The sequence below is a fragment of the Choloepus didactylus genome, chromosome 10 (assembly GCF_015220235.1).
Source record: "Choloepus didactylus isolate mChoDid1 chromosome 10, mChoDid1.pri, whole genome shotgun sequence".
Lineage (NCBI taxonomy): Eukaryota > Metazoa > Chordata > Mammalia > Pilosa > Megalonychidae > Choloepus > Choloepus didactylus.
In genome coordinates this window covers 76,083,352-76,097,726 of record NC_051316.1, presented here as the reverse complement: position 1 = coordinate 76,097,726, position 14,375 = coordinate 76,083,352, and the positions used below count along the sequence as shown (strand labels likewise).

At 41.0% G+C, this 14,375-nt stretch overlaps 1 protein-coding gene across 3 annotated transcripts in view; it reads right to left on the bottom strand.

Annotated features, from left to right (window-relative positions):
• Positions 1-14,375, bottom strand: part of TEK (TEK receptor tyrosine kinase) — a 136,698-nt gene that overhangs the window by 1,964 nt on the left and 120,359 nt on the right. For all 3 annotated transcript variants that reach the window (XM_037798400.1, XM_037798398.1, XM_037798399.1), the window contains exons 18-22: positions 14,042-14,155; positions 9,871-9,941; positions 8,988-9,028; positions 7,725-7,821; positions 6,068-6,167 (exon numbers count right to left, since the gene is read on the bottom strand). In XM_037798400.1, the coding sequence (XP_037654328.1) occupies positions 6,068-6,167; positions 7,725-7,821; positions 8,988-9,028; positions 9,871-9,941; positions 14,042-14,155 (423 nt within the window). The remainder of the gene's footprint in view (positions 1-6,067; positions 6,168-7,724; positions 7,822-8,987; positions 9,029-9,870; positions 9,942-14,041; positions 14,156-14,375) is intronic.

Genomic DNA, 14,375 nt, shown 5'->3' with positions numbered 1-14,375 from the left:
TATATAGTCCCACTAGCAATGAATAAGAGTTCCAATTTCTCCACATCATCTCCAGCATTGGTAGTTTCCTGTTTGTTTAATGACAGCCATTCTAATTGGTGTGAAATTATATCTCGTTATGTTCTTGATCTGCATCTCCCTAATAGCTAATGAAGATGAACATTTTTTCCTGTGTTTTTTAGCCATTTGTATTTCCTCTTCAGAGAAACATCTTTTCATATCTTTTGTCCATGTTATAATTGAGTTGTTTATACTACTGTCATTGAGTTGTAGGCTTTCTTTATATGTGCAAGACATCAGTCTCTTATCACATACATGGTTTCCAAATATTTTTTCCCATTGAGTTGGCTTTCTCTTCACCTTTCTGACAAATTCCTTTGAGGTGCAGAAGCTTTTAATTTTGAGGAGTTGCCATTTATCTATTTTTTCTTTTGTTGCTTGTGCTTTGTGTGTAAGGTCTAAGAAGCAACCTCCTAAAACTAGATCTTGAAGATATTTCCCTACATTATCTTCTAGGAGTTTTATGGTACTGTCCCTTATATTGAGGTCTTTGATCCACTTTGAGTTAATTTTTGTGTAGGTTGTGAGGTAGGGGTCCTCTTTCATTCTTTTGGATATGGATAGCCAGTTTTCCCAGCCATTTGTTGAAGAGACTGTTATGTCCCAGTTCAGTGGATTTGGGGGCCTTGTCAGTTGACTGTAGATCTGGGGGTCTATTTCAGAGTTCTCAATTCAATTCCACTGATCAATCTGTCTATCTGTGTGCCAACAACATGCTTTTGACCACTGTGGCTTTATAGTAAGCTTCAGAGTCAGGACATGTAAGTCCTCCCACTTCATTTTTCTTTTTTAGAATGTTTTTAGCAATCTGAGGCATCTTTCCCTTCCAAATAAATTGGACTACTAGCTTTTCCAAGTCTGCAAAGTAGGTTGTTGGAATTTTTATTGGAATTGCATTGAATCTGTAGATGAGTTTGGGTAGGATTGACATCTTAACGACATTTAGCCTTCCTGTCCATGAACAAGGAATATTTTTGCATCTCTTTAGGTCCCTTCTATTTCTTTTAGTAAAGTTATGTAATTTTCTGTGTAGAGGCCTTTTACATCATTGGTTAAGTTTATTCCTAGGTACTTGTTTTTTTTTGCTATTGAGAATGGAATCTTTTCCTTGAGTGTCTCTTCAGTTAGGTCATTTCTAGCATATGGGAACATTTACTGAGTTATATGTATTAATCTTGCATTCTGGTAATTTGTTAAATTTGTTTATTAGCTCAAGTAGCTGTGTCATTGATTTGTCAGGGTTTTCCAAATATGAGATCATATCATCTGCAAATAATGACAGTTTTACTTCTTCCTTTCCAACCTAGATGACTTTTAGTTCTTTGTCTTGGCAGATTGCTCTGGCTAGCACTTCTAGTGTAATGTTGAATATGGTTACTGTGGGCATCCTTGTCTTATTCCTGATATTAGAGGGAAAGCTTTCAGTCTCTTGCCATTGAGTAGTATGCTGGCTGTGGGTTTTTCATATATGCCCTTTATCATATTGAGGAAGTTTCCTTCAATTTCTACTTTTTAAAGTGTTTTTATCAAAAAAGGATGCTGAATTTTGTCAAATGCTTTTTTATCATCTATTGAGATGATTTTTTGATTTGTTAATGTGTTGTATTACATTGATTGATTTTCTTATGTGAAACACCCTTGCATGCCTGGAATGAACCCCACTTGTTCATGGTATATGATTTTTTTTAAATGCATCTTTGGATTCAATTTGCAAGTATTTTGTTGAGAATTTTTGTGTCTATATTCAGGAGGGATACTGGCCTGTAGTTTCCTTTCTTGAAGCATCTTTATCTGTTTTTGGTATTAGAATGATGTTGACTTCATAAAATGAGTTAGGTAGTATTCCATTTTCTTCAATGTTTTGAAAGAGTTTAAATAAGATTGGTGTCAGTTCTTCTTGGAAAGTTTGGTAGAATTCCCCTGTGAAGCCATCTGGCCCTGGGCTTTTATTTGTAGGAAGCGTTTAGATGACTTATTAAATCTCTTTGCTTGTGATTGGTTTGTTGAGCTCTTCTGTTTCTTCTCAGGTCATTCTAGGTTGTTCACGTGTTTCCAGGAAATTATCCGTTTCTTCTGAATTATCTAGTTTGTTGGCATAGAGTTGTTCACAGTATCCTCTTATGAATTTTTAAATTTCTTAGGGATCTGCAGAATGTCCCCGCTCCTCATTTGTTATTTTGTCTATTTAGGTCTTCTCTCTTTTTGATTTTGTCAGTCTAGCTAAGGGCTTGTCAGTCTTGTTGATCTTCTCAAAGAACCAACTTTTGGTTTTACTCTCTAATTTTTTTCGTTCTCTTTATCATTTATTTCTGCTTTAATCCTTGTTATTTCTTTTCTTCTACTTGGTTTAGGATTAGCTTGCTATTCATGTTCTAGCTTCTTCAGTTTTTCCATTAGTTCTTTGATTTTAGCTCTTTCTTTCTTTATAATGTATGCATTTAGAGCTATAAATTTCCCCCTCAATACCGCCTTCAATGCATTCCATAAGTTTTGATATGGTGTGTTCTCATTTTCATTTGTCTCCAGATATTTAGCAATTTCTCTTGCAATTTCTTCTTTAACCCACTGATTGTTTAGGAGGGTGTTGTTTAACCTCCAGATATTTGTGAATGTTCTAGATAGTTAATGGTTATTGACTTCTAGTTGTGTTCCATTGTGATCAGAGAATGTGCTTTGAATAATTTCAATCTTTTTAAATTTATTGAAGCTTGTTTTATACCCTAGCATATGATCTATCCTGGAGAAAGTTCCATAAGAACTAGAGAAGAATGTGTATCCTGGTGATTTGGGGTATAGTGCTCTATATATGTCTGTTAAATCTAATTCATTTATCACATTGTTTAGGCTCTCAATTTCCTTATTGGTCCTCTATCTGGTGGATCTATCTATATGAGAGATTGGTGTATTGAAGTCTTGCAAATTATTGTGGAAACATCTATGCTTCCTTCAGTTTTGCCAGTGTTTGTCTTATGTACTTTGGAGCACCCTGATTGGGTGCATGAACATTTATAACTTGTTATTTCTTCTTGGTGAATTGTCCCTTTTATTAGGATGTAGTGTCCTTCTTTGTGCCTTATGACATCCTTGCATTTAAAGTCTATTTTATCTGACACTAATATTGATACCCCTGCTTTCTTTTGGCTGTAGCTTGCATGGAATATGTTTTTCCATCCTTTCACTTTCAATTTCTTTGTGTCACTGAGTCTAAGATGAGGCTCTTGAAAGCAACATATTGATGGTTCATATTTTTTAATCCATTCTGCCAATCTATATCTTTTAATTGGGGAATTTAATCCATTCACATTCAATGTCATTACCGTGAATGAAGTTCTTGAATCATCCATCTTATCCTTTGGTTTTTATTTGTCTGAAGTATTTTTTCCTCACTCTCTTTATTTCCTTTAAGGTACCCTTACTAAAACTCTTCAGTTCTGTACTGTTCTCCAGACCTCTTCCTCCTTTCATTTTTTTCTCAGCAGGTAGCGCTCCCTTTAGTATTTCTTGTAGGACAGATCTCTTGTTAGCAAATTCTCTCAGCATTTGCTTGTGAAAATTTTAAGCTCTCCCTCAAATTTGAAGGAGAGCTTTGCTTGATAAAGAATTCTTGGCTGGCAATTTTTCTCTTTCAGAATTTTAAATATGTCATACCACTGCCTTCCCACTTCCATGGTGCCCACTGAGTAGTCAGCACTTAGTCTTATGTTGTTACCCTTGTATGTGATGAAACACTTCTCTCTTGCTGCTTTCAGAACTTTCTCCTTCTCGTCAGCATTTAACAATCTAATCAGAATATGTCTGGGAGTGGGTTTATTTGGAATTTATTATATTTGGAGTTCGTTGGGCATCTATGATTTGCATATTAATGTCATTTAGAAGGGTTGGGAAGTTTTCCCCATCAATATTTTTGAATAGTCTTCCCAGGCCTTTACTCTTCCCCTTCGGGAACGCCGATGATTCTCATATTTTTGCACTTCATGTTTTCCATCATTTCCCTGAGATCCATTTCAAATTTTTTTATTTTTTTCAGCATTTATTCTTTTGTGCTTTCACTTTCCATCACACTATCTTTGAGTCCACTAATTATTTCTTCTATCTCTTCAAATCTGGTCTTTTGTGACTCAAGAATCTTTTTAGTTTGATCAACAGACTCTTTTATTTCCATAAGAGCTGCTATTTTTTTATTTACGCTTGTAAATTCTTCTTCATGCTCCTGTAGCGTCTTCTTCATATCCTTCATATTCTGAGCCATGATATTGATGTTTCTGAGTACCTTATTTTATTAATTGCTCCAAATTCTGTGTCTCCTCTGGCTTTTTAATTTGGGTGTTTGGGTTATCCATATCTTCTTGTTTCTTCATATGCTTTAAAATTTTCTGTTGTTTTTGGCCTCTTGGCATTTGCTTATCTTGTCTGGGTTCTTTTAGGATATGCAGACTTATTTGAACACTTATCTATAATTTGACAGAGCTACAGCTTGGTGGAGTGCACGTCCCCTGACCTATCAGCAGACGGCACTCCCGAGCCACCTCTTACTCTCAAGCCAGTTCTCCCCAACTTTGTCTGTGCACCAAGTGGGGGTCCAAACCATGTGGAAGTCCAATCAGTGCACCAGTTTTCCATGTGCAATGGGGACCACCAGCCCTGTAGGTGCTATGCATTTTGGCAGAGAGACCGCTCCAGGTCACAGTGGTCCCAGCCTTTCCCAGGGCTGCAGGTGGTGTTCTCTGTGGATGCAGGCCTGCATGTTTCCCCCTCCTGTTCAGATGCTCTGCAGGTCCTCTCTGCGGGATGCCCACGGGTCCCTGGGATTGGGGGAGGGTTCCTGGCACTTCCATGCTGCACCCCTGCCTCTAGGCTGTGCACACCATGGGCTTCTGTGGATGAAGAGTGGATGCCGTCACAAGCCTGCTGAATCCTGAAATCCCTTAAGGGAGCTCTTGGCCACAGTGTTGTGAAGGGGTGTCTCCCAGCCAGCTTCAAAGATGTCTGCATGGGGCATGGAAAGCTACCCCCTTCCATGATCGTCTGCCTGCTACAATGGCCAGTGCCTGGCACATGGGCTCTTGGCTGCGGGTCTGTGAAGAGTTATCACCTACACCAGGTACTGAGGAGGATGCCCGGGATGTGGAAGGGTACTCCCCAACACACTCGTCTGCAACTCAGGCTGCCCTTTCCCTTGTGTTGTTTGCTTCTCTGGTTGCCCTTTCCCCACTGGTGTTTTGGGCCAAAAACTCATCCAAATACAGCCTCTCAGTTTCTCCAAGCACACAGTCACTACTGGTGTAGAAGTCCCTGTCCAGCGGCAGAACCCTGGAACTGCTGTTCTCAGGCACTTTCTGTCCTTTATCTGGTGTTCTTCACAGAGGAGAAATTTGCGCTCTCTCTCCTAATCCACCATCTTGTCTGCCACCTCGCATTGTCGCTTATTGGTCCCTCCTGAAATGTCTCCAAAGGTCCTTAGTCTGTCTGCTTCTGGTGTTCACATCTCCCTGGGTGATCTCACCCACATCTCTGGTTTATCTGCCAGTTGGGTTTTTGTGACTTTCAAAGTATGTTTCCCTAACCCAGACTTGTCTTTGGAGCCCCAGATCAGTATAGTTAACTACCTTCTAGAAATTTTACAGGGTTCACCCTTCTCATTGTAACCTGAGGCCAGGCTTTGCCTGCTACTTTGCCTTGGACAAGTCACTTTCACCTCTCTGTTTCTTCATCTGTAAATTAGAGGATCAGGCTATATGATGGATATGATTCCTTCACCCTCTAATGGACTAATACTATATATTGTTCTAATGTGTGTGACTGTTTCTTTTATTAAAATCTTATTTCCACCCCCGAATTGTAACTTCCTTAGAGTAGGATGAGGGGGCACATCCTTCTTTATGTCCCTATAATACCTAGGAGTATACCCAGAAGAATTTGTTCAGTTGTGTCAACTACATTTTATTAGCCACAGGGGACACATCAGGAATTCCAATTAAAGAACCTCTGGTTTGAACTCTATACTTACCTTTCGTTCTTCTAACATCCTGTTTAAGGACACCAATATTTGGGCAAATGAAGGCCTCTCATAAGGCTTCTCCCTCCAGCACTGTCTCATTAGATCATACCTTCAAAAAATAGAGTTAAAGGGTAAATTCTATGACTGTGCTTCAGTCCTGGGCATGACCAAATGCAGGGATGGAAAACAGAAGAGAATGTAGGTGCACAACTCACATTAAGCTTAGCCAGCAGAAGACAAGAGTAGGAAGTTCCTTAGGCCTCCCATCTCCCTCTTCAGGTCCCCTTTCTTCTCCCCGTAGATTTTGTGCCTACCCTAATACCATTATTACAGGATCTTGGTCTCAGCTATTCGTATCATCCAGAAAAACTGGGTTATATAGCTAGGGTAGCATTTGCATTGGAACACTACATCTCCCCAAATGTTAGCATTTTGTTAAAAAGATAAGTGTGTGCAAATAAATTCATGAAATACTATTGCATCTCCTTCTTAGGGATTAGCATAGTAAAAGCTCTGAGAAATCCTGACTTAAAACAAAACAAAAAATAACAAAAAAACAAAAACTTGTTCAACATGAATCTTCCCAAACTTAAGTGATCACAGAATCTTTTCTGGTATCATTTATTCCTATATTTCAAGACACTGGTGTTCTGTGGAACATAGCTTGGGAAACACTGGTGTAAAGCAGTGCTTTTTCGAATGTGGGCAGAACTATGTGTATTATTAAAATGCAGATTCCTGGGACCCAACTTAGACCTACAGAGTCAGAATGTCTGGGAACAGGGCTCAAGATTCCACATACTGAGCAAATGCCTCAGGGGAACCTTATGTACCCAGAAGGCTGGGAACCATTGGTCTAAGGTATCATAAGTTCCAGAGCTATCTGTATTTTATTAAAAGTTTCTTAATGACTTCCCATTCTTAATTAACTTCTTAATCTTTCCATTCCTTACAGAATGAGTTATAAAAGGTGGAATTTTAGGAATTGTACCCAGTGATGCTCCAGATACACCCAGGTTTGCCCAGGACAGTCAAGGTTTATGCCCCTTGTACTAGTGACATTGTTCTCACTGTTAGAAATCGCCCGTTTTGGATAAGAAATTATTTGCTCAACCTGTGTGTAAGAGGATATTTTAGAGTAGAGCCTTGAACCCTTCTAACTATAACAGGATGCTTCTACCATAGCTAGTTCTAAGAATGAGGATATCACCAAAGTAAATCATCCTTCCCCAGGAATAATTCTTACTCCTGAAAAATAATCCTAGCAGAAGTAAGATTACGTGAAAAGGAAATCCATCTTCCTTAATCTAACAGCTCTGAAATCTCTATCCCTGAATAATCAGGGTGTCATACATTTATTATTCATGAATAATTTCATGAGTTTATTCCAGTTATTTTCCACATCCCTAAGAGTCATCATTTTAAAATTCCTTCTAGATTTTGATACTGGAAACCTGTTATTCCCTGCTCATTACATAACAGCCTTAATATTAAGGAACCCTGCTTTTTTTTTTTTTTTTTTTTTACTGTTTGGGATTTCAATAAATGGGGTGTGTATATGTGTACATGTATGTATCAGATGACTCCTTTGTTAGAGTCGGCCTGCCCAAGAAATGAGCAGGAGGTAGGGTAAGGTAGAATGGCCTCAGGGCATGCTGTGGCTTACACCTCATCATCACAGTTTAGGGGCTTCTCCAGTCTGTAGCCCTGGGGCAGCTTCTCGTAGAGTTCTGCACACGTCATCCCGCAGTAGGGAGTGCCACCTGGAAGACAGGAAACCCTGCCGCCTTAAGCCTGCTCTGGGCTGAAAGCAGCCGACTGCCTCCCGCCCACGAGGCTGAAAGAAAGACAAGGCATGTCAAGGGAGGGTGAGCGCCTGGCATGGCCTTGCTTTCCTTTGCAAGCCCACTCTATATCAAAACTGGACTGCGCTCCAGACCACACAGAAGAGTGACTTCTCCTTCAGTGGAAAGACCTCCCGCAGGGTTCATCACACCTTGCATACAGTGTTGTTTCTCGTCCAAAATCTGTCTGCACACAGCACATCTATTATACCAATGACATATATCTTATTTCTAATTGGAAGTCCATACTTATATTACGTACCTTTTATTTTACCTATAATTGCTATTGTCCAATTTTAATTATAAAAGCAATATGTGTTTATTGTAAAAATCTTGGAAAAGACAAAAAAAATGAAAAAAGATATATACAGAAAGGTGATAACTTTCAAAGTATGTTGAAAGTTATCACCTTTCTGTATATATGTTACATATCACAATAAGGACATAACTGAAATTGTGGAACTGTAATCCAAATCAGTCTTTGAAATTTGCTAACTACTTGTTAAATCGTACTTTGAAAGTTAACACTGTTAATTTTATGTTAAATTTCACAATAAAAATGTATTTTAAAAAACACACAACAGCTTTTATTACCTTTCTAAGTAGTGCCTTCCAGTTTTTTGTGCCCCCCACCCCACCCCCACCCCCCGTACTCCATATGTGTATTTGTAAGACTGGGATCACAGTGTATGTGAAATTTTGATTGTTTTGTTTTTTTTTTTTTTGGCATGAACATTTTCACAGGCAATTAAGTGGCCTCAAAAATGTGACTTTTAATGGCACATTTTTAAAATTTTATTATTATTTTATACAACAATATTCTGTTGTATTCATGCTTCCACAAGCAGATATAATTAGCCTGCTAATGAAGTTCATGGCCCCCAGGTTGTAAGTATTAAATATGACATTAGATACAGGGCTTTCAAAAAGAGAAACATTGGAATAAACACACTCATGTAAACATGTACATATCTGGTAGCAGCACCTATAATCGGTGCCCTGTGGAGCTATGCAGTGGGGGAGGGCTGGCAGGACCCACTCCATTTGCCCAGAGTCTCCCCTGGTAGGTAAATGTAGATACTCACCCAAGCTGACAATCTCCCATAGTAACACACCATAGGACCATCTGCAGAAGGAACAAGTGTGAAACCAACAATCAGCAAACAGGTTGGCCAGTCAATTCTCTGCCCCAGATACCAGGGTCATCAGTCAGCAAGGCAGTTCTATGCAAAGCTGATGAAATTCCAAGCCAGAGATCATCTCTGCCACCTCGTGATCTTGGACAAGTTACTGAACCTCTTGAGGCCTCTTTGTGTAATCTTCCAAAAGTGGGGATAATCCCTGCCTCAAAATCATGCAGAGGACTAAAGGCAGTAATTGATGGTCCCTTTCCCCATTCCCAGGCATGAACAAAACCCCTTGGACAAGTCACCTCAGCCCTTGGGGGTCTCCGTTTTTACCGTAAAAACAGACAAGATGGCCTAAGTCACAATCCCAACCCTTTCTCCCCTTACCAGTCTGCGACTTGTCCCTGCAGGCTGTGAGCAGAGATAGCCCCCCAGCGTCTGGCTTTACCACCCTCCCCCCAGTCCCCAGTGCCTGGCCAACCCCCACCCTCAGAGGCTCTCGTGTACGGCCTCCTCTGCTCTAGGCCCTGCACACTGAGGTCAGTCCAAGAAGTGAAGCCACTGATGGCCAGTATGTCCCTTCCTCCTCTGGACATCAAGAATTTACAACTTTAAGACTCCCAGACATGCAGAAGGAAACCCAGAAGCCTATCACCAATGATTTTTACAACCTGAAAACTGTCTACTCTGTGGCTTCATTAATTCGATACATTTATTTCCCGGCTTAGTAATTAGCTTTATTCTGCAGTGATAATAAGCATTCCTACTTCCCTTTAAAACCTCTGTCAGAGGTATAGTTTTCTGGGGAAAAAAAATCCTCAATAAGAAGAGGCTTACTCACACATCACTGTTGGTTGTATACACGCTATAATTTAGAGACTCAATCGCCATCCAGCGCACTGGGAGCCTTCCCTGCAGAGAACAAAGTGAGATGCCACTTACTTTAGGCAGCACAGGGACTCCTCCCAGGCTCTGAGCTTGCCTGAAGCTGTGGCTCACTCCAAGTCCGCCGGGGACTCTATTTGGAATTCCACAGACTTAAGGTATGACCAACTCAGGAACTGTTGTTTTGTGTATGTCTAACTTAGAAGTGTGTTTTCAGATTTAAATACATGCAAATAGTGTAAGGTAGCCACTCTCCTCTCGAGTGGTTCAGATAGCAGTTTTAGGTGAATAAATATATACACTTAAATGTGTGTGAATTGGTAATCATTCATTTACTCATTTATTTGTCTAGTAACTCGCAGAGGCACTCAGAGGTTGGAAATGGGGAGACAGGTATAGAAACCCAGAATTAAATTGAAGTGTGGGAAAGACTAATGGGACCACAACATGCAGTGGGGAGACCAACTGTGCCTGGAGGAGATCAGGGAAGATTTCCCAGTGGAGGTTAGATAACATGCATAGAGGTAACCATGTGGATAAGAGAGGAAAGAACATTACAACCCTCAAGGAGCAGTATACACACATATATGTTCGAATAGTTTATAGACCATGCAGTTTATGTTGTCTGGGAATAGGAGCAGACACACACTTGCCCTAAATGTTTGGCCTTAACTCCCTCCTGGTTGTCCCCCATTTCTTGGCTTACTGAGTCCAGGCTTGGCAAAATGAGATCTGGACTGAAAAGTGGGAGATTTAATGTCCAAGTTTTATTTTCAGTCCCCTGAAATTCTCAGTGGTTTGAGGCTCCCACTCTGGAATCATATGAGCCACACTGAAAGATCCCTCCATCTCAGGGTTTTGCCCATACTTGGTGGCATTTCAGCCTACGTTAGCCAGTGGGTTGGGCAGTCAGGAGGTGGAGTTACGAGGCTTTCTCAACCCCTCGGAACTGGAGCAGGCATTCTCCCATCCCACCCATCCAGGAGACCAGCCCTGCCTTGGATCCCAAGGATGATTCCTGAATATACAATTCCTTCCCAGTTCCTTCTGATCATAGATCCCAAACAGTCATTCTGTATTTTAAGGTTCAAGAATAAAAATATCCTTTCTTGCATTACATCTTCAAGTTTTTCCTCAACATTCAAACCTTTCCTTCACTCTACACCTACCTACTCCCACCTCCCATCTATCATTCTAGCTCTTTCTTCCCCTTCACAGCTAAGAAGTACAAAGAATATTCTACATTTTCTGCTCCATCTTTGCTCTCATTCACTCCCAACCTGAGGACTTCTTACCTTTTATTGCCTAGTACTAAGTTCCATGTATACTTTTTAATTTCTTTTCTTATTTGACTTCTTTTGACTCTGTCCACTTATATCTGTCCCCTCTGTCCCTGCTGCTACTACCTTAGTTCAGGCCACCATCATCTCCTGCCTGATGACAACAATCTTAAACTGATCTCTCACCTGTAGCTTCACTCCCTCATAGTCTGTTCTCTACATCACTGTCAGAATAATCACTCTAAAATACAAATCTGATCATGTGGTTTCTTTGTTTGAAATTCTGTAATGTTCCTCTCATCTCAAGAATAAAGACCAGACCTAAATCCTCAGCTAGGATTCAAGGTCCTTCAAGACCTCTTCCCTGCTTTCCCCTCCAACCTTGAGTCTTAACTTTCCTGTTTCTGCATTACACTCCAGCCATACTGAATTACTTAAAGGTACCCAAAGATTTCCTATTCTTCTTTGCCTCTAGGCTTTTGTGTGTAATGAATTCTCTAGTTCATCCAATTCATCCTTCCATCACCAACACCTATTTAACATTTCCTGTGAAACTCAGGAGTTAACCTCTGCTAAGAAGCCTTCCAGGACTGCACAGCATGGATGTCCTCCGTGCTCCCCTGTCACCTGTGCTTTCCTCTCCCACAGTGCTTACAACTGTTACAACTGTTCATTACATGTCTATCTGTGCACTCTTTGAAGGTGAAGATTGCATCTGACTTATGTTACCCCCAAACCTAGCAAAAGCATGAAACAATGTGGATAATAAATAGTTGATGAGGAGATTGGTATGTTAACCAATGGCAGTAAAACCCCAAATGACTTAGTACAACACTGCAACTGATGCTGGAGCCCCACCCCAGACCAATTGAATCAGAATACGTAGGTGGTAAGTCTCCCTAGCTGTATTTTTAAAAAGCTCCCCAGATGATTCTGAGGTACAATGAGAGTTGAAAACCTCTGACTTGTAAAAACAAAACAAAACCCACAGAACAGAGAAGGTAGCCACTCTGCCCTCTCGTGGTGTCTTGGTACATTGCAGCCTTCTTGTCAGGAGCTTGCTCTTCTCCAATCCCTTTTCCAGGTCTACTGCCTCCCTCTTTACTTCACTCAGTCTCCTTCCTCCCCAGCCCACAAGCCGTCCCCAAACACTTTACTTTATCATTATGAGACAGAGTTGAGCCCTGCCCTGTGCTCTGCCCCTCTGAGCACTCTTCCAAATCCTTGCCCTTTATGAAAGGCCATACAAACCAGCTTTAGCTGTGGGGTCTGAGGAAAGCAACCAAACAAAACACGTGGGTCATGGAGCTGATCGTTACTCAACCTGTGTTAATCCCTCCACCCCCCAGTCCAGAGTACCACATCCCCCAAATGCAGGAGTAACACAAGGAAAGAGATTCTGTGGAGGGAAATGAGGATTCCAGGTGACCCAGGGAGGAGTCGGAGATGGGTGAGTGCTTCTTTAGAAGACAAGCCCAGCTGTGCTCCAGAGGAACATCAGCACTGAGCAAAAGCTAGGAAAGCATAGAAAAAAATGCGCGGCCTGGAAGCCAGCCCTCGGAGAGCTACCAATGGCTCTGAAAGTGTTAATGTCAACAAGCACCCAAGGCTGGGGGTTGCTTTTTGAGAGCCAAAGGGGCCTCACTTCAAACTCTCATACAAAAAGGGAGTGGAAAGTCCCAAAATCATTATGTTCACTATGATTGTAACTGCAAAAATACATATGCTTGTGGAAGGCAATTTTTACAAAAATGGAAAAACTCATGTTGAGGTGGTGGACTATGGGTGATATTTTTTCTAACCGTTCTTGCATATTGTTTCTATATTATCTTATCAGTAACTAAAATAAGTATAATAAAAAGAAAGGAAGCCTGGATTTGAGGATAAATGCAGGAAGCTCTTTCCTCAGCCTTGCTGCCCAGAGGCAATTTGGTGCCCACAAAGGTAAGAAAACCCTCTCTGTCTTACAAAATCCTAAGCAGTCCCAGGAAAGCTGAGCCCAACTAGCGGTCAACTGACCTTGGAAAGGGAGACCATCCCACTGGCGTAGACCTCCCTACCAGATACACGTAGAGCTACAGGGTTCACTACTGGCAAAGCCCTACAGTCACTCTGGCCTCTGCCCACCTGCCTGGAGAAAGCAGAGGGTGGTACCACGTGGTCAGCAGAGGGATGTGGCATTTCCTTCCGGGGCTTTACACATTAAGGTGGGCAACAAAAGCAGAGTGAGTCTGGCTTCCCTGTGTCTCTAAAACTATATGGCTAGGTTCTCCCAAGATTATGTACTAAAACATTACTGCTTGGGAGTGAGTATCATTAGGTGGAACTGGATTTGATTTGAGCTTGAAGAGTGAAGGGTCCACTTTTGGCAGAGGGAACTGTTACATGCCACCTTTCGAAGTTACAAATTTCTCTATAGGGCTTCTTTGTGATTTAGGAACCTCATTAATTTATTTCCTTCATTTTTGGAAAGTGTATTAAATGTCTTTTCCCCCTCCTGTTTGCTATGCATGAAAGGGGTTGTGGGAGCCGCTCAGAGGTTTTTGAATGAGCAGCCCAGGGGACTGGGCTGGATACAGACCCAGGACCCTGGACTGCTAGGCTAGTGTGTTACATTATTTGGCCACACTTCATTACCTTCTTCATTGGCAATATGGACACTGACTATTTTTTTTTTTTAATTTTGCTTTCATTTTAGGAATCAAGCCTAGAAAGGATGCTTACTGGGCCAGGACAATACCTACTAGAATACACAGTCAGATGTCTCCACCACCACAGAACGTAGGTATTGTAAGAGAAGCAACATTCAGGAACAGGATATTTCCAGTCTCTGTGTTCTAAACTTACCATGGTCTTTTTCACATATACTTCTTGACCTCGGGACAATCCAAAATCTGCTATTTTGGCTACATAGTTTTCACCAACTAAAATGTTCCTGGCTGCCAGATCCCTGTGGATAAACTGAAATTAAAAAAAAAAAAAAAAAAAAAATCTTGTATTTTCAACATAATACGTGCTTTTTCACTTCACTTTGTTCGTTCAAACCTCTGGGGACAAGAGCTTTGGGGAATGGAGAGGAGAGGATAAATATGAAAAGGGGTCACCAGAATCCAGTTCCCTTAAAGTTCCTCTCCAAAATTTTCAGCTCACAGATACTGCCAAAGCATCTACTACATCTTAA